General features: G+C 38.9%; 1 protein-coding gene across 1 annotated transcript; it reads left to right on the top strand.

The window, feature by feature from the left end:
* The first annotated feature begins 10,314 nt into the window (after positions 1-10,314).
* On the top strand, positions 10,315-12,164 carry LOC108178369 (olfactory receptor 11H6). Its single transcript, XM_017348403.3, has one exon. It carries the CDS (start codon positions 10,772-10,774, stop codon positions 11,711-11,713), a length of 942 nt encoding a protein of 313 aa, XP_017203892.2. The 5' UTR covers positions 10,315-10,771; the 3' UTR covers positions 11,714-12,164.
* The last annotated feature ends 7,369 nt before the right edge of the window (positions 12,165-19,533 follow it).

Raw genomic sequence — 19,533 nt, 5'->3', positions numbered from 1 at the left:
TATGAAATAAATTAAATGAAAACACAACATATCAAAACCTGTGGGATACAGCAGAAGCAATTAAATAGGGAAGTTTATAGCATTCAGTGCTTACATTAAAAAGAGAAATATCTCAAATTAAAGATCTAATGATGCATCTTGAAGACTTTCAAGAAAGCTCTTGTTTTCGAAAAACAAGAACAAACCAAACCAAAAATCAGCAAGAGGCAAGAAATGATAAGGATCAGAACAGAAATAAATGAAATTGAAACTTAAAAAAAGAAGACAAAAATCAACAAAACAAAATTTGTTTTTTGAGAGGACAAGCAAAATAGAAAAACCTCTAGCTAGACTAACAAAGAAAAAAAGGAAAAAATTTAAATAAATAAAATTAGAGATGAAAAAGAGACATTACAAACAACACCACTGAAATACAAAGGTTCCTAAGAAACCACTATGATGAACTACATGTTAATAAACTGGAAAGCCTTGAAGAAATGGACAAATTCCTGGATTCATGTAATCTACCCAAGTAACCTACATAACTCTAGAAGATACAGACAACCCAAACAGATCCATAACAAGCAATGAGATTGAAACAATAATCAAAAATCTTCCACCAAGGAAAACTCAGACCTGATAGCTTTACTACTGAATTCTACAAAACATTCAAAGAGAAACTAACTCCAATACTTTTCAAACTATTTCAAAATATTGAACAGGAAGGAACTCTGCCAAACTCTTTTTATGAGGCCAGCATTATTTTAATACCAAAACCAAAGATTTGACATGAAAACTATAGACCTATATCCTTAAAGAACATACATGCAAATATTCTCAACAAAATACTAACAACTCAAATCAAAAGCACATCAAAAAGATCATACATCATGATTAAGTGGGATTTATCCCAGAAATGCAAGGGTGGTTCAACATTCACAAATCAATAAACATCATAAATCACATCAATAGGATGAAGAACAAAAACTATATGGCCATCTCAATAGATGCAGAGAAAATGTTTTATAAACACCCCTCCATAATAAAAGAAAAAAAAACTGCACAAATTTGGTGTAGAAGGAACATTTCTCAAAATTATAAAGGCTATATGGGACAAGCCAGCAACCAATATCCTACTGAATGGGGAAAAATTGAAAGTATTTCCCCTCAGATCTGGAACAAGACAAGGATGTCCACTTTTACCATTCTTATTCAATATAGTACTGGAAGTTTTTAATGAGAGCAATTAGGGAGGAGAAAGAAATAAAGGGCATCAAAATTGGAAAAGAGGAAGTCAAATTATCCACATTTGCAGATGACATGATGTTGTACATGCAAAAAACTAAACACTCTACCAAAACACTGTTAGAATTGGTAAACCAAATCAGTAAATTTGCAGGTTACAAAACAAACAAAACAGTAGCTTTTTTGTATGCTAATGATGAACATACAGAAAGAAAAAATCAAGAAAGAAATCTCATTCACAATAGTCACAAAAAATAAAATATTTAGGAATAAATTTAACCAAAGAAGTAAAAGAGCTCTACAATAAAAATTATCAAACATAATGTGTCCTCGAAAGAATCATCAAAGGCACAAAAAAAAGGAACAATTTCCTTGTTCATGGATCAGAAAAATGATTATCATTAAAATGATCATACTACCAAAAGCAATATACAGATTCAATGCAAATACCAATGACTTTTTTCATCTAGAAACCTTTTATTTAAGGTAAACAAACTTCAGCAATTTCATATGTACAAATTTAGAAACTGATTCTTCCCTCTGTCCTCCCTACCACCCACATTCACACCCCTCTTCCTCCTCCCTCTCCCATTCCCATCTTTATTTTTTACTAAGATCTATTTTCAATTAACTTCATACACATAAGATTAACCCTACACTAAGTAAATAGTTCAATAAATAGTATGAAAAGAAAAATTGTTCCTCAACAGCCAAGACAAGGGCTGTTCAAGATCATCACATCTCAAAAGTGTCAATTTCACTTCTATAGGTTGCCTATTCGGTGCTCTATTAGTTACCACATATCAGGGAGAATATATTGTATTTGTCTTTTTAAGACTGGCTTATTTCATTAAGTATAATAATTTCTAGTTGCATCCATTTTGTTGCAAATAACAATATTTCAATTTTTTTACTACTGTGTAGTGTTCTGTGGTGTACACACACCATAATTTCTTTGTCCAGTCTTCAGTTGATGGACATTTGGGTTGATTCCACATCTTAGCTATTTTGAATTGAGCTGCAATAAATATGAAGGTACAGATACTCTTTCATATGCTTATTTCATTTCCTCTGGGTAAATTCCCAGGAGTGGGATGGCTGGGTCATGTGGTAGGTCTACATTCGGATTTCTGAGATATCTCCATACTGTGTTTCACAGGGGCGGTACCAGTTTACACTCCCACCAGCAGTGGATTAGGATACCTTTCTGAGAAATAGGAGAGAGGAGTAGCAATATATTCCTCACAACATTACATTCAATTTTTAAATTTAACTAACTAGGTTAAAAAAATAATATTGGTCACTCAACAGTTAAATACAGTTGATAAGATGTCCTGTTGGGAATTTTCTCTTTCTCTTTAACGCTGGCTGGTGCAGAGGCTGACTTTAAATCCAAGTGGCAAATGAAGGAGAGATAAAATCCTACACGGTAAGTCTGACATGGTACAAATAGGAGACCTCCTAGCACCTTGGCATATTCCAGAATCAGTAACACTCATAAAAATGCCTAGGGAAGGCTGAAGACACAGAAGAGTAAGTATCTTCAAAAATAATGTTTTGTAATGATAATTTTTCAAATTATAAAGGTTATATATGCTGCTCATAAAAATTTGGAGAAATATAGATATGTATAAAGAAGAAAATTATATCCTGTTATCTAATCCTGCATATGTGCCACTATTTAATTTTCAGTTATATATCTATCCAGTAAATTTTCTATTACTTTATTGTTTAATTTTTCTACAGAAGTGAGTGTAAAGAACTACCTGAATTCTTACTATGCAAAAAATTCTATAAAGAACTATGTAGCTTAAATGCTATAAGGAACCATTGCTACTAAAAGAACCAGCATTACCTTGTAGCTTATTAGAGTTTAGAAATCCAAGTCTCGCCCATTTCTTTTGAGTGACAATCTGCATTTCAACATCAAGCTACCCAGGAAATGCACCCTGCACTTCTGTAATGAGCTTATTTATGATTTGCCTCTCTACATCTCTCATTTTATTTAATGGCTATAAGTGTTTTTAAAGCTCTTGGTATTTCTAAGCAGCCTTCCATAAAAAGAAAGGTTTTATAGGTTTACATTCCCTACAACAGTCGTTCTGAGTTTCATTTCATTGCACCTTCACTAACACTGATATCATGATTATTTTGCTTTGCTAATTTAAAAGCAAAAAAAAACCTTATTTTTCATATTTAAGGAAATTCATCTAGAAACATTGGAGATATTGATTTAACTCCTGCAAGGTACACTGAAATTTCATATTCACTTCTTCTGATGCCCTTAACTTTACCAAAAAGAATACCACTTCTAATTTTAAAGACATTTCACCATGCAGCCAAAATATCCATTGCACTGAAGAATATGCAAGAATATTGGAAGTACTCAGCAAACTTGTTGAATTTTTTAAACTTTAGGCCAATAATCGACTAGAAAGCAGAATGAAGTTTAGGAGTCTAAAAATATTGTACCTATCATCTAATTGTTCAAAATATGATAGCAAAGTGACCATTAATAGAAAATGAAGCAAAGTTCCTGATAGACAAAAATCAGAAATTTGTTGTTACTTTGCAAACATTTTAGGGGAAAATGCTATGAACTGTTGCTCTTTAATTATACAAGTATTAAAACTACACAAGATGGATAGTATGAGAGCCAGTTTTTAAAAATTTTCCAGAAACTGAAATCCCAAGTCATCTCATCATCTTAGAAGTAACTCTAAAGAAAAAAATCACATTTGTGGAGGGGCAGACATAAACAGAGGTAGAGACAGAATTAGTTGAATGGAGGAAGAATGGATTTCTCTAAGAATCTCAGTGAGTTTTTCATTTGACCAAGACTTAATGAGAAGGTCTGTCCAACTTCAGCTGGTAACATTGTGCTGAGAGGTTCTCCTTGCTTGCAAGGCATACAAAATGGCAGAAAAGTGAGCAAAACAGACTGGACCAGTTCATGCCCTTTGAAGAATCACCGGGCCTAGCATGTATTATAACAGAAACAGCTCCAAAGGGTCATATCTGTTCCAAAGAAAGAACAAATGTGGAAAAGAGAATTGATATAAAAAGTAAGTCAAACTCAATTATCTTTAATTGCTTAAGTACCGAGACCTACACAAATTATATCCCAGGGTATGGACAGGGTTACAGATATGATTTCAAGACTATTAATGGGTTTTTTAAAGAATCCTGGAGAATGAATGAAAATTTTATTACACTAAAATGGAGCAGAAATCTCAGTCTTTTAATGCCATGAAGGTGAAATGCAAAAGTTGCTGTGAAAAACTGGCTTATGAACAGTCTGTTTAATACTATGCCAGAATGCTTTCCAGAGGTACAGTGCTATCTTCACCATCTTTGTACATTTTTCTATTTCTAGCTTAGCCATGTATCTACAATTGTTGATAACAGATGTTAAAATTTTAAATGTTTTAAATGAAGCGAAAAAGTGTTTTCTCATGTTCTACCCAATACTTTCATCAAAGACAGTTGAAGCACACAAGATTTATCAAATGTATAAAGGATAAAAATAATAGAAAAGAAATACTTTAAAAGTTAATACAAAGCTCAAGATCTTGCTAGACTGAAGTACTTGGTGAAATTCAATAATTAACATACCTCACTTCAAAAACTCAACAACACAAGGATCAGATAAAGTAAATCTGATTTTGGAAAGTTTTTGTGAGTGAACTCTATGGGCTTTTTGTTGGAAGAGTAACAAGAGTAACACATGTTTAAAATCTTAACAGGCAGAAAAAACCAAAACTTTTATTCAAAACGGGAAAGTGACTCAGGAGTGGCAGAGAGAACAGGAATTTGACTGCAACTTCTGTAAGTAAGAGCTGCTCTGAAGGTGGTGCCTTGCCTTCTTTGGAATGAATTATTTGCTGTTGATTATCCCAACAGATGCTAGATAACCAACTGGCAAGAACATGAAAGATAAAAGCTGCCAATGCTGGTGGAAGCAGGGCTGGAAAACTGCTACCATCTCCAGCTCCAAGATTCAGTGAGTTCAGATCAAGGAAAAAAAATGTGATTTTAAAGATCCCATTTTAATCTGTAATCTCTCTGGGCCAGGGAATGTGAGCAACACATTATTCCAAGAAATAAAAGATTACACCTGACAGTTTCTTTACTTCCTTCAAAATACAGGTGGAAACAGGTGATTAAAAACATTGTCCCACTGCATATATCCCAAGACAAAGCACATGGAATCAATTGTCCTTTGTGCTATGAAAATTAGTGGAAAGTAGAGAATCAGTGAGGCAAAAGGAGAAAAGAGGATAACATTATGAGTCATGAAAAAATTGAAAGGCAGTCATACATCTGAGACTTCAACAAATAGAATGATAACATCCCAGAATGCAAAAGAAACAGTTGCATTTATCTTGATTTTTAATAAATGGTTGAGAAGTGATCTGACTTCAGTTGCGGGTAACCGATAGAGAGGCTTAATATTGAGTCTCACAAAAATCAGGTAAAAGTAAAATAACCCTAAAATAACTGTCTATTTCAACCCTTAGTGTCTTTGACCTGACAGTGATTGGCCTCAAACTACTGCCACGAAATAACAAGTGCAACAGATCTCACTTTTTATGATCAATTGATGCCATTTTATGACCACTTTAGAGGATGAGCTAAAGTTGAACTCCTTGAGTTGAACAATGTTGCAAAGTATTGATATGTTCTTTCTTCATATTGCAAAATAAAATAGACTGTAAAAATGAAACATAAAGTAAAAACAAATCTTAATTCTACCTAAGTAGTATGACTTCAGGGGCACTCAGAAGATGTGGTATCTACCGGTATCAACTGGGATTCATTTTATTAGTTCCCTACACTTTTCCCTTGAGATGGTGACATTTTAAACATATTTACACCGAAAGTCCTTTAAAATGGTGGGAAAATGGTAAAAATAAGAACCAGAAATCATGGACTCTTGTCCTAATTCTGTCACTTACTGGCTTGGGACCTCAGACATTTAACCTCTTTGAGCCTTGATCTCTTCATATATAAAATTGAGGTAATAATATTTGCTAGGACTCCTCTACACAGTAATTAAGAAAGCCAAAAAAAGGGTTCACTTGTCTAAAACTGATTCTCTCAGGCTACCCTTCCAAAGAGGAAGCTGCCTCCTGCAAACTTCCATGGAAATGAGAAAAACTACTGCCCACTGCATAAGGAAATCACTTTGTCCACCACCTGGCTGATTCAAAAACTCCTGCTGCTACCTTGTCATTGGATTGGGAGCCACAGCTCCCAATCGTAGCAGAACAGCTGATATCTTCCCACCCAAGCCAAAGATTCTGTATCTAGCAATAGGACCAAATGAAGCTTTCTTCATTTTGATATTATGTCTGGCCCTAATCACAATTGGAGAGACTTTGCTTCCTCAAATGCAGATAAAAGAACCCCTAGCCTGAAGGTTGGTTGCATGTCGTGGCATGTTAGTCCAAGATTTCTGTGTGCTGCCTCAGTTATAATGAGCAACACAGATCTTCATGCCTGTCACTGATGCTGGACCCGTGAGACTGACACAGTAAATGATGTTCTAGTAAATCTGGTGTGTGTGCGCCATATCGTCATGATCACATGGGAAAAATGCAAGATCTTTACAGGTGTTGTGGGTTCAACTTACGCATGAGCTTTTTGGACTTTTTTCTATAGGAAACTGATGTTATTAAGAAAAGGCAAAGAAAGCATTTGGTCTCTAGGCTTCCAAGATGGGAAAGCAGAAAAATAGATGAAAAATGATTGACAAATTCTTATTCCAAGGTCTACACTTTAGAGAAACTTCTCTCTAGTCTCTTACATTCAAAAACAAACAATAAACACAATTTTGTCCAAGGCAAAATAAACCCTAACCCTAAAAACAAAGAGTAACAGAGAATAAATTTAAAAAAAAAAAGATTGCAACAAAACCTGAGTTACACAAGGCCACCTTTTTCAAAATGATTTCCTATTATCATCATTTGAACGCATCTGACCTTTCCTCCTACAAGAAGTCATACAAGGAAGCAAGGAGAGAAAGGTGTAGTGCAGATAATAATCACCAAGGAGGTTTTGCAGATTAAAAACAGGGTGGACTTAACATAAACCACAGTTTAGCCACCAGGAAATTATGTAGTCATACAATATAGCAGTGGAATCCCCACTAGGAAAGACAGCTTATAATGAAGAAATTGGGGATGCTGGTATGTTTGATGGGCAAAAATGGTCTTGAGGAAGCTTATTAGAGATTTGCATCTTTGATGTGTTCCAGGAGAACTGGGAGTACTCTACTATTCATATATGTGTATAAGAACACACAGTCATATACTCAGCCTGTCACATGGCTAAAATTCCCCTGGCCAAAACACACACACACACACACACACACACACTTTTGCATTTTGAAAGCCATTTAATTTCTAAGACTAACAAGGAAATGTGTCATCTAGCACAATAATTCCTCAACAATTTATGTTTCTGTAGTGTTTTACATTCTTTTTTTTTTTTTTTTTTTTTTTTTTTACAGGCAGAGTGGACAGTGTGAGAGAGAGAGACAGAGAGAAAGGTCTTCCTTTTGCCGGTGGTTCGCCCTCCAATGGTCACCGTGGCCGGCATGCTGTGGCCGACACACCGCGCTGATCCGATGGCAGGAGCCAGGTACTTATCCTGGTCTCCAATGGGGTGCAGGGCCCAAGCACTTGGGCCATCCTCCACTGCACTCCCTGGCCACATTAGAGAGCTGGCCTGGAAGAGGGGCAACCGGGACAGAATCCGGCACCCCGACCGGGACTAGAACCCGGTGTGCCGGCGCCGCAAGGCAGAGGATTAGCCTAGTGAGCCGTGGCGCCAGCCTCTGTAGTATTTTACATTCTACAAATAACTTTTACATATCTTGTTTTATACAATTCGCATATGAGTCTTGCTGTGTAGTCATAGTTTATACAGAAAGTAATGTAATCTCAGAAGTTCTTTTCTTTTTTTATGCCAACATTATACGTTTTATTTTCAATCAAGTAATTTTTATAAGCCTCAAAATATCCATAATTGACAAAATAAGACAGTAAGCATGAAATGCAAAGATAAAATCCATGGTCTGCAGAAAAGGCAAACAGTGCTTTAGTCCATCGAGATGACCGACTGTACATGAATGAAATGCCATTCCAAACATCTACTCCTTCCTTGTTCTTCAAAAACATACAAGGCCGAGGCCGCAGCTCAATAGGCTAATCCTCCGCCTAGCGGTGCCGGCACCCCAGGTTCTAGTCCCGGTTGGGGCGCCGGATTCTATCCCAGTTGCTCCTCTCCCTGTCCAGCTCTCTGCTGTAGCCCGGGAGTGCAGTGGAGAATGGCCCAAGTCCTTGGGCCCTGCACCTGCATGGGAGACCACGAGAAGGACCTGGCTCCTGGCTTCGGATCAGCGCCTTGCGCCGCCCGCAGTGCGCCAGCCGCGACAGCCATTGGAGGGTGAACCAACAGTAAAGGAAGACCTTTCTCTCTGTCTCTGTCTCTCTCTCTCTCTCTGTCCACTCTGCCTGTAAAAAAAAAAAGAAAGAAAAGAAAAAAGAAAGAACAAAAACATACAGTTCAAGCGTTTTTTTAATTTTCACTTGTAAACAATACAAGTCAAAATGGACAATGAGGTAATCTAAATACTACACAGAATAATTTAAAAAACACTAGATAAAACACTGAATTAAAGACATATAGAATCAGGGTTCACTTTGGTCTCTAGTATGGTTAGAGTTGTTAATACCAAAAAGCACACATACTAATGGCAGCCTGCTTGGTGGTAGGTGCCAGTGGTTGATAGATAGAAGTGATTCAAGATGTAGTCAACACCATCATTTTCAAGCTGGCAACTCTCATAAGTGTTAAGCCACAGATTTAGTAAGTATCATATTTTCTCACAGTACAGTACTTCATCTTAACTTTGCAGTTTCATTCCAAATATAAAAATTTTTAAAAAATGAGTCAGTAGGTCAACCTCTTATTCTAACTGAACAACTAGGATACAGATCACATAACCAGCACATCTGGAAGAGGCTGTTGACCATTACATAAGACAAAATTTGATGCTTTCAACAAGTTGTTCTTTTCTAAAACAAATAAATCTCATTAAGACATCTAGAAAATTAAAGCCAGTGTAGCCGCACTTGTATATACTTTCCCAAATTTTATAACCAAAGGGAAAATACACATATATATTTTATGATAAACATTTCGTAGAGAAAACAGATAAATTAATTTAAATTAACTTCAAGACTTAATGAGATTTCCCATGTCCTATATAATTCATCTTCCAGTGAATGTTACAGTCTATTAACACTTATGGGCTTCTATTCACAAACTAAATACAACCAGCAGTAACTTGGGGCCACACTGGCGCAAAATGAAAGTGAGCCAGAACATACACACAAAAATATTGGCAATAAAAACATCCTATATTTGGAGTTGGACTGATGCTAACAGCTTAGTATTTCTTGATCTTCCTTACATTGCATGCTAAACTTCCAAGTTATAAGCAGGTAAAAATCTTTCCATTGTAATTTAGTCTAATAAAAACTAAAAATGCAAGCATAAAATATTTCCATTATAATCAGCCACATAGTTAATGAATAGCTCCTAGGGCTAGGAGCCTGGTAGTGCATCTTTTTATAGGAATTACATTGATGTCAACATGATGATGGGGTCACAAGACAGCATAATTCACAGACATGCTGCCCCACCATTAGTAACAGAAGTTCTTTTCTTAAGGAAACACTGCTTAAAAATAACAGTCCAGATTCAATCCCAGATCTTTGAGTCCAAATCCCATGCTCTTCAAACCAGTGGATCCCAATCCCAGGCCAGAGCCCAGAAATCTATACCTCTCAAAGGATTCCCCATATAATACTGATAACACCAACGTCCCAAGCCCATGTACTACACCAGCCTACAGATAGAGAATAGATCCTGATAGTGGTCTAGAAATTGCTACCTGTTGTAGCTAAGTTATAACTTTCTTTAAATTGCTCCACCTCTATGTAGGTATTTTCATATCTGGCTTCTTAAGCTTCATATTCTCTCCCTATATGTTGCTTAGGTTATATTAGGTGTTTTGTGCAGTAGACCTATAAGTTCTTTATTTTTTGTAAGTGAACTACCTAAATCAAAGTTAGCATATCTATTTAGCTATAGCCTGCAACCTACTTGCCATGTCTACCCAGTGTTCTCGAAAATTAGGTACACCAGGTGACCTACTGAAGAATGCAGAAGAAAATATTTGAACTTCTGTTTTTATTTCAATTCCAGGAAAACTTTCCAAAAAGCTTTACCAATATTTACAATTTTGATGAACAATAGCTTATATACAGTTAATAAGTGAATAGTCAATCATACAAAGTATCCTCAACAACTGTATTGTTGGGGTGTGCATTCAAACAAGTTAGGAACCATTGGTCTAAATTGCCACTCATATGACCAGGAAAGTGTACTCATTCCATCTCCTAAGGAGGAGTAAGGAAGCCTAGCTCCCTTTGGATATGTAATTTTTGCTGCAATCCTCACAGGATGGAAGGAAATGACCCCAGAAGCCAGAAATACCTCCCACACTGTGAGTTACTTCATCCTCTTGGGCTTCCCTTGCCGCTGGGAAATGCAAATCCTGCTGTTCTCCATATTCTCTGTGACTTACATCCTGACTCTGCTTGGAAATGTGGCAATCGTGTGTGCAGTGCACAGGGACCACCGGCTCCACACCCCCATGTACATCCTGCTGGCCAATTTCTCCTTCCTGGAAATCTGCTATGTCAACTCCGACGTGCCCAACATGCTGGCCAACTTCCTCTCCAAGACCAAAACCATCTCCTTTGCCCAGTGCTTCCTCCAGTTATACTTCTTCTTTTCACTGGGCACAACTGAGTGCTTATTTCTCTCCATCATGGCCTATGATCACTTCCTGGCTATCTGTCGCCCCCTACACTACCCGACTACCATGACTATTAAGTTCTGTAGGAGCCTTGTTCTCTTTTGTTGGGTCTATGGTTTTCTCTGGTTTCTGATCCCAGTAATACTCGTTACCCAGCTGCCATTTTGTGGCCCAAATGTGATTGATGACTTTCTGTGTGACCTCGGTCCCCTGCTGGCTTTGGCTTCAGCCTGTGTCCCAGTCCCAGGGACGGTTCTCATATGTGGCACCATGAGCTCCCTCCTCATCTTTGCCACCTTTTTCTACATTATTGGCTCCTACACCCTAGTGCTGAGGGCTGTGATGCAGGTGCCCTCTGCTGCTGGGCGGAGAAAGGCCTTCTCCACCTGCTCCTCACACCTGGCTGTCGTGCTTCTGTTCTATGGCTCAGTCATGATGACCTATGTGAGCCCAGGATCAGGACAAGCAGAGGGCATGCAGAAGTTCACGACTTTGTTTTACTCAGTGTTGACCCCTCTTTTCAACCCCATGATCTACAGCCTCCGAAATAAAGAAATGAAGGATGCTTTAAAGAAAGTTCTGGGAAGCTCATAAAGCTGCTCTCTGAATTATTTCCAAATGAATGCACACTGAGAACCTTCATCAGTGAAAAGTTGAGAAATGTCAAGTAAATGCAGACTTTTCAAAGGGGACATTTCAAAATATGCTAATTATCCTGTAATTTAAAATGTTTCTGCTTCTTGTATAATAGTAATCTGTTTACAAGTCTGCCTCTACATATCTCCCCTTTCTTATTAGATTGTAAATTTCCTTAGAACAGGAATGGGGCTTTATTAATATCTGTAATTCCAGAGGACCGATGGTGTGGCTTAGTAGGCTAAGCCTCTGCCTGAGGCACCAGCATCCCATTTGGTCACCTGCTGGTGTCCTGGCTGCTCTTCTTCTGATCCTCTTGTCTGCTATGGCCTGTGAAGGCAGTAGAGATGGACCAAGTGTTTGGGCCCCTGAACCCATGTGGGAGACTCAGAAGAAGCTCCTGGCTCCTGGCTCCTGGCTTCAGATCAGCCCAGTTCCAGCTGTTGCCACCATTTGGCGAGTGAAGCAGCAAATGGAAGATCTCTTTCTCTCTCTTTCTCTCTCTCTCTCTTTATCAATTGTCTATCTCTCCCTCTCTCTGTAACTCTATTTCTCAAATAAATAAAATCTTTTTTAAAAATCTGTTAATTCCAGAATCCAACACAATGCCTAGCATGTAAATATAAATGATGTCCACTTAAATAAAGGAATTTGTTCATATTTCCTCACTAGATTCTATGGTTCTTGATGATCTGGACAGCATTTAATGAACCTGTACAAACTCTAATGATCTATACTTTATAAGTCCAATAGGCAAAAGGAAAACATTTCCTAGAAGAATGTGAGGTCAACCTAAACTGGTTGGACCAACAATTAAATGATAATCAAATGAACAGAAAAGTTTCACCAGATGAGTTAATCTCTGATAAATTACTTCTTTCCCTTCCTTCGTCAATCCCTTTGTCTAAAAATATAAGTCGCTTTATTTCATTTCTTGTGACTAACCACATTCCCACTCCTGCACATTTTAAAATACATTATGCAGTTCTTACTGTTGAAGGTGTCACCTGTGAGTCATTGGCAGGGCACCACTAGGGAGTTCCTCGTAAAGCAAAATTTCAGGACTCCATCCTAGGATTATGGAATTAGAATTTGTACTTGCTGTACTTGAACATTATCCTCAGAGCATTTATGTGGACATTTAAGTTTGGAAAGCAATGATCTACAGCAGATTCTAGGAAGGGGTGACTATAATCATAGTCACATACAGGACTCTATTGATATGAGCGTTTGTCTGAGTAGTGGTTCTCCACAAAGTAGCTCAGAATCAGGGGATGGAGCCTAGAGATTTTGAAAAGTTCCTCCTAAAGAATAGGATGGGGTACCAATGCATCTGAATTTACTAATTACCATACCCTACAGTAACACAGAATGAGACCACATCCACGTGCCTTTTCTTTTCCTCTCTTGGTCAAATCAATAAAACCAAAGAAATATTAGATTGCAAAAAGCCACAACTCAACTGTAGTCATCATTGTTTTGCCAAAAAAGTTTTATATCCAAAACAGACAAGTCTCTTTTGAGTGTTTTTTTTTTTTTTAAAAAAAAGACTATTTATTTATTTGAGAGGTAAAGTTAGGGAGAGACAGAGAGAAAGGTTTGCCATCTACTGGTTCACTATAATAATGGCCACGATGGCTGGGGCTGAGCCTATCTGAAGCAAAAGGAGCGTCTTCCGGGTCTCCCACATGGGTGCAGGGGCCCATAGCGCTTAGGCTATCCTCCACTGCTTTTCCAGGCCATAAACAGAGAGCTGGATTGGAAGAGAAGCAGCCGGGACACAAACTAGTGCCCATAGCCAACACTGGTACTGCAGGCAGAGGCTTAGCCCACTATGCCACAATGCTGGCCCCTTGAATAGTTTTTCCATGCTTGTATTTGGGACATTATACAGGGTAAGAACTAATAATATGAAGAAAAGAGTGTATTGGAAAGTTATACAATCATTCACTTAAAATCCTTCCATGAAAAAATGCTCTGGCAATGTACCAGCCTTTGGAGTTACTCAATATAAAAAACTTTGCTCCAGTACAGCTCATTTTATTCCCTCCTTTTTTCTACTTTTATCGTCATCTGGATGCTACATTTCTATATCAAAAACCCACTAGCACTACTTTATAATTGTATTTTACAGTTGTGCTTTGGGTCAGATAGAACTACATTTTTTTTGACAGGCGGAGTTAGACAGTGAGAGACAGAGAGAAAGGTCTTCCTTCCATTGGTTCACCCCCCAAATGGCCGCTACGGCCAGCATGCCACACCGATCCGAAGCCAGGAGCCATGTGCTTCCTCCTGGTCTCCTATGTGGGTGCAGGGCCCAAGCACTTGGGCCATCCACCACTGCCTTCCCAGGCCACAGCAGAGAGCTGGACTGGAAGAGGAGCAACTGGGACAGGATCCAGCACCCCAACCAGGACTAAAACCCAGGGTGCCAGTGCCACAGGCTTAAGATTAGCCTACTGAGCCACAGCGCTGGCCTAGAATTACATTTAACAATAGATTGAGAGGGAGTGTGGTGGCACAGAAGATTAAGCTTCCACTTAGGCCCACATCCAGTATCAGAGTGCCTGGTTCAAGTCTCAACTACTCTGCTTCTGATCAGAAATACTATTTGAAGAAATAATGTTTGAATACATTCCTGGTTTGATGAAAATTTTAGCCAACATTTTCAAGAAGTTTAAGAAACTCTGAGTAGGATAAACACAGAGATTCACATCTGCACACCCAAGGGTCAAACTGTTGGAAGACAAAACCAGAGAGAATCTTGAAAACAGCAAGAGAAAAGCAACTCAGCCCATACAAGTGGTCAAGTGTTCCCAAATGAGACTAACAGCTGACTTCTCATCAAATGCCATGGAAGCCAGAAGACAATGGGCCAGCATATTCAAATGGATGGAGAGAAAAATTATTCTCATCCAAGTATTTTATATACAATAAGACTATCCTTCCAAAAAATAGGGAGAGAAGAGCATTCCCAGATCAATGAAAATCAAAAACGTGCTGGTATTTAATTTTTCTTATAAGCAAATGAAAATGAAAGAATAGTAGATAGTAACTTTAAGTTACACAAAAAAGTAAAGGCATAAGTAAACAAAGGTAAATATGAAAAAAAAAAAACAAGATAAATGTTTTAAAGAATTATTTATTTATTTGGGAGGCAGAGTTACAGCAGGGAAAGGGAAAGACAGAGAGAAGTCTTGCAACCACTGATTCACTCCCCAAATGTCTGCAACAGCCAGAGATGGGCCAATCCAAAGCTAGGAGCCAGGGGCTTCCACCAGGTTTCCCATGTAGGTGCAAGGTCTTAAGTACTTGGGCCATCTTCTGCTGCTTTTCTAGGCCTTAGTAGAGAGCTGGATGGGAAATAGAGCAGCCAGGACACAAACTGGTCCCCATATGGCATGCCAGTGCCATAGGCAGAGGCTTAACCTACTAAGCCACAGTGCTGGCCCCAAGATAAATCTATTTTAAGCTTTTTTTTTTTTGGTACTTCAAAGGCAAATGACCAAAATAAAAAGAGAAAGAGAGAGAGAGAGAGAGAGAGAGAGAGAGAGAGAGAGAAAGAGAGAAAGGAAGGAAGGAAGGAAGGAAGGAAGGAAGGAAGGAAGGAAGGAAAGAAAGAAAGAAAGAAGGAAAGAAGGAAAGAAGGAAAGAAGGAAAGAAGGAAAGAAGGAAAGAAAGAAAGAAAGAAAGAAAGAAAGAAAGAAAGAAAGAAAGAAAGAAAGAAAGAAAGAAAGAGGGCAAGAAGGCAAGAAGGCAAGAAAGAAAGAGGGAAAGAAGGCAAGAAGGCAAGAAGGCAAGAAAGAAAGAAAGAAAGAAAGAAAGAAAGAAAGAAAGAAAGAAAGAAAGAAAGAAAGAAAGAAAGAAAGAAGGAAAGAAGGAAAGAAGGAAAGAAGGAAAGAAGGAAAGAAGGAAAGAAGGAAAGAAGGAAAGAAGGAAAGAAGGAAAGAAGGAAAGAAGGAAAGAAGGAAAGAAAGAAAGAGACAGGAAGAACGCCATCATCTGCCGGCTCACTCTCCAAATGTCCTGCAGCAGCCAGGACTTAGCCAGGCTGACATAAAGAGCTTGGAACTGTGTCTGTGTATCTCATGTGGGTTTCAGGGGCCCAAGCACTTTATCCATCACCTTTTCTTCTCCTTGGAGCCCCATTATACATTGGTACACTTGATGATATCCTATAGGTCTCTGAAACTTTATCTATTATTCTTCATTTATTTGCCTTTGTATCTCAGACTGGATCTTCTCAGTTAATTTATTTGAAAATCTGTTGATGTTTTCTTCTACCAAATCAAATATGTTATTGAGCCTTCTTATTGATTTTTTTTTCTCATTTCATTTACTATAGTTTTAAACTCCAGGGTTTCATCTGGTTTATAATATATATCTTCTTGATACTTTCTATTCAGTGAGATAGCATTCTCATCTTTTCCCCTTTTCGTGTTTTCTTTCTTTAATGTTTCGTAATTTTCTTTTTTTTTTTTTTTTTTTTTTTTTTTTGACAGGCAGAGTGGACAGTGAGAGAGAGAGAGACAGAGAGAAAGGTCTTCCTTTGCCGTTGGTTCACCCTCCAATGGCCGCCACGGCTGACGCGCTGCGGCCGGCGCACCGCACCGATCCGATGGCAGGAGCCAGGAGCCAGGTGCTTTTCCTGGTCTCCCATGGGGTGCAGGGCCCAAGCACCTGGGCCATCCACCACTGCACGCCCTGGCCACAGCAGAGAGCTGGCCTGGAAGAGGGGCAACCGGGACAGAATCCGGCGTCCCAACCGGGACTAGAACCCGGTGTGCCGGCGCCGCTAGGCGGAGGATTAGCCTAGTGAGCCGCGGCGCCGGCCCTAATGTTTCATAATTTTCATTGTGGAGATCTTTAACTTCCTTGGTTAAATTTCTTCCGAGGTATTTAAATTTTTTGTAGCTATTGTGAGTGGTAGTGATCTTATAAGTTCTTTCTCAGCCATAGCTTTGTTTGTACATACAAAAGCTATTGATCTGTATGTGTTGATTTTATAACCTGCAACTTTGCCAACATTTTATTTATTCATTTATTTTACTCTATTTTTCATGTTAGTGTGATATTAATACAAACAGCAGATCTAATGTAGTTCATAGATACAATTCTAATATAATGATAGAAATACAAAGATAAACAGAAATTTCTTCCAGAAAAACTTGTATTGTTATAATATTTACCCTTCCACCATTATAACAGGAGCCTGCAGATTGAAAAAACTAAGCATCTGTTTTAAAAATAGCATAGAAGATGTGATTACTTCTGGAGACACTGGATCCCAAGGGCTAATTAGTGGGCTCCTGCAGGAAGGGAACATGGGATACAATTGACAATCTTCCCTCATAAATTCCAACTCTTGAAATCCACAGGAGATATTATCCCTTAAGACAAGTCATAGTTTTCAGAGTAACACAGAAAAGGCTCTGTGGTGGAGCAAATCTACCAGATTCTCTCCAATCAGACCTGCTTTGTGCCATGCCCTCCATCCTGTCTGCCTTTTGCTGCAATAAAAACAAATATTACCAGTCAGACCTTCCGGTTCTATGGATATGGATTCAGAAGAGACACAAGTCTGGACCAGTGCTTAAGTGTGCCTTTTACCTCTGCTTTCTTTTATGTGGCTATAAAAACAACTCTTCCAGTTATATGAACGGATGGAAAAAGACTCATATTTATAAGAGGCTAGGAAAGTCTGGAAACTAAAGAACATGATGCTAAGGGAGGGGCCTCAGTAGAATCTGAATTCTATCTTTATTAACCAGAAGTTGTACTCAGAAGGAAACATAGGGTACCAAGAAGTATTAGCAAACTGACTTCTGGAAGAACTGACAAAGCAGCTATAAGGAGCAGCGCTGAAAGCAACCTCAGCACTCCCTGATTGCAGTGCTGCTTTGTTCTTCAAAGGAGCAGATGGCCGACCACGAGAGAACAGAGACTGGGAAGATGACTGAGCACATCACACTGGTGAGTTCAGTTCCATCGCGTTTACAAAGCGAATGGGGCCGGCACCGCGGCTCAATAGGCTAATCCTCCGCCTGCAGCTCCAGCACACTGGGTCCTAGTCCCGGTCGGGGTGCCAGATTCTGTCCCGGTTGCCCCTCTTCCAGGCCAGCTCTCTGCTGTGGCCCAGGAGTGCAGTGGAGGATGGCCCAAGTACTTGGGCCCTGCACCCCATGGGAGACCAGGAAAAGCACCTGGCTCCCGGCTTCAGATCAGCGCAGTGCGCTGGCCGCAGCGTGCCGGCCGCGGCAGCCATTGGAGGGTGAACCAACGGCAAAGGAAGACCTTTCTCTCTGTCTCTCTCTCTCTCACTGTCCACTCTGCCTGTCAAAAAAATTAAAAAAAAAAAAAGAGCTCAAATGGAATCGAATCTTCCTGCACATTAAAACCAAGTATTTCTTGCTTTTGTTCACACTTTCCTCACCATTTCTTTGTAACTTGGTGTACTCTGAAGTACAGCTACAGAAGAATTACTCACAGCTTCTCTATGTCAAAGGTGATTTAAGCATGTTGTTCAAAAAGTTCATGGAAAAAATGCATGCTATGAGAAATGGTGTATAATCCAAAAATTATTTTGCTCAGATAAATTTGCTTTAATTCCTTTTTCCTTCTTAGTAATAATTTATTTATTTATTTATTTTATTTACCTCTCATCTATTAGTTTAATGCCTAAAACAGCCAGAGCTGGCCCAGGCCAAAGCCAGAAACTAGAACCTCAGTCATGAAGACCAGCCGTCACCTGCTGCCTACCAGAATGTGAGTTAATAGGAAGCTGGAGTTAGCAGTGGAGCCAGGACTCAGACCCAGGCACTGATGCAGATGTACAGATGCAGTCATCCCAGACAGCATCTTAGCCACCGTCCCAAATGTGTAACTCTCAAGAACTCTTTGAAATCCCCTCTGATCCACAAACTCAAGAGGTCCTTAAAGTGCAGTAGGATGCAAAAAGTTCCAAATTCCTCCCATTCTATAACAATCAAGACTAACCTTAAAGGTACAACACTATGGGATCTGCAAAGGAGCACATTCTGTAACCAATGCATTAATAAACATTCTTAGGTAGAACACTTAGATAAAAATTGTCTGGGCTGTATTCTGCACTTATATTTGCCTGTATTCACATCATCACTCCATCATTTTCACAGCACAAAAGACAACTGTCTCTCATGAATAGAAAGGATCAAGAAAACAAACTAACCAAGTATGACCACATTACTGGTAATAGAATCTTAGATGGTCTTTTTTTTCTTTTCTTGGGCTCTCTCACAGCAGAAAACATACAGTACCCTAAGTCCAATTCAGAAAAGGAACTTTTTATGTAGATTATCCCTTCATTTCCCAAACAACTTCAGCCCTCCAGACCATAATAGGATTTGAGTAATATACAGAGTGGAGGAACATGAGAAGATTTCTTCTCCAGACAGGTGGTTTATGGCTCTTACTTCTTTTTCAACACCCAAAGTTCCTTGTTGGAAATATTTGACATTTATGACCTCTGCTTCCATCCATAAACCAAATAATGATCCTCCTAGAAATCCTAACACATCAAACAAAAATCTCAGGAATCTTAAAATAGGGGCCAGCAATTGTGGTATAGTGGGTTAAACCATCACCTGCAACACTGGTATCCCATTAGAATTCAGGTTGAAACCCGGTTGCTCCACTTCCAGTCTAGCTCCCTGCTAATGTGCCTGGGAAAGCAGTAGAAAATGGCCTAAGTACTTGGGTCCCTGCCAGCCATGTGGGAGACCTGGATGGAGTTTCTGGCT

The sequence above is a fragment of the Oryctolagus cuniculus genome, chromosome 12 (genome assembly GCF_964237555.1).
Source record: "Oryctolagus cuniculus chromosome 12, mOryCun1.1, whole genome shotgun sequence".
In the NCBI taxonomy this organism is placed as follows: Eukaryota; Metazoa; Chordata; class Mammalia; order Lagomorpha; family Leporidae; genus Oryctolagus; species Oryctolagus cuniculus.
The sequence above is the reverse complement of the archived record's forward strand: the minus strand, read 5'-3'. Positions and strand labels throughout refer to the sequence as shown.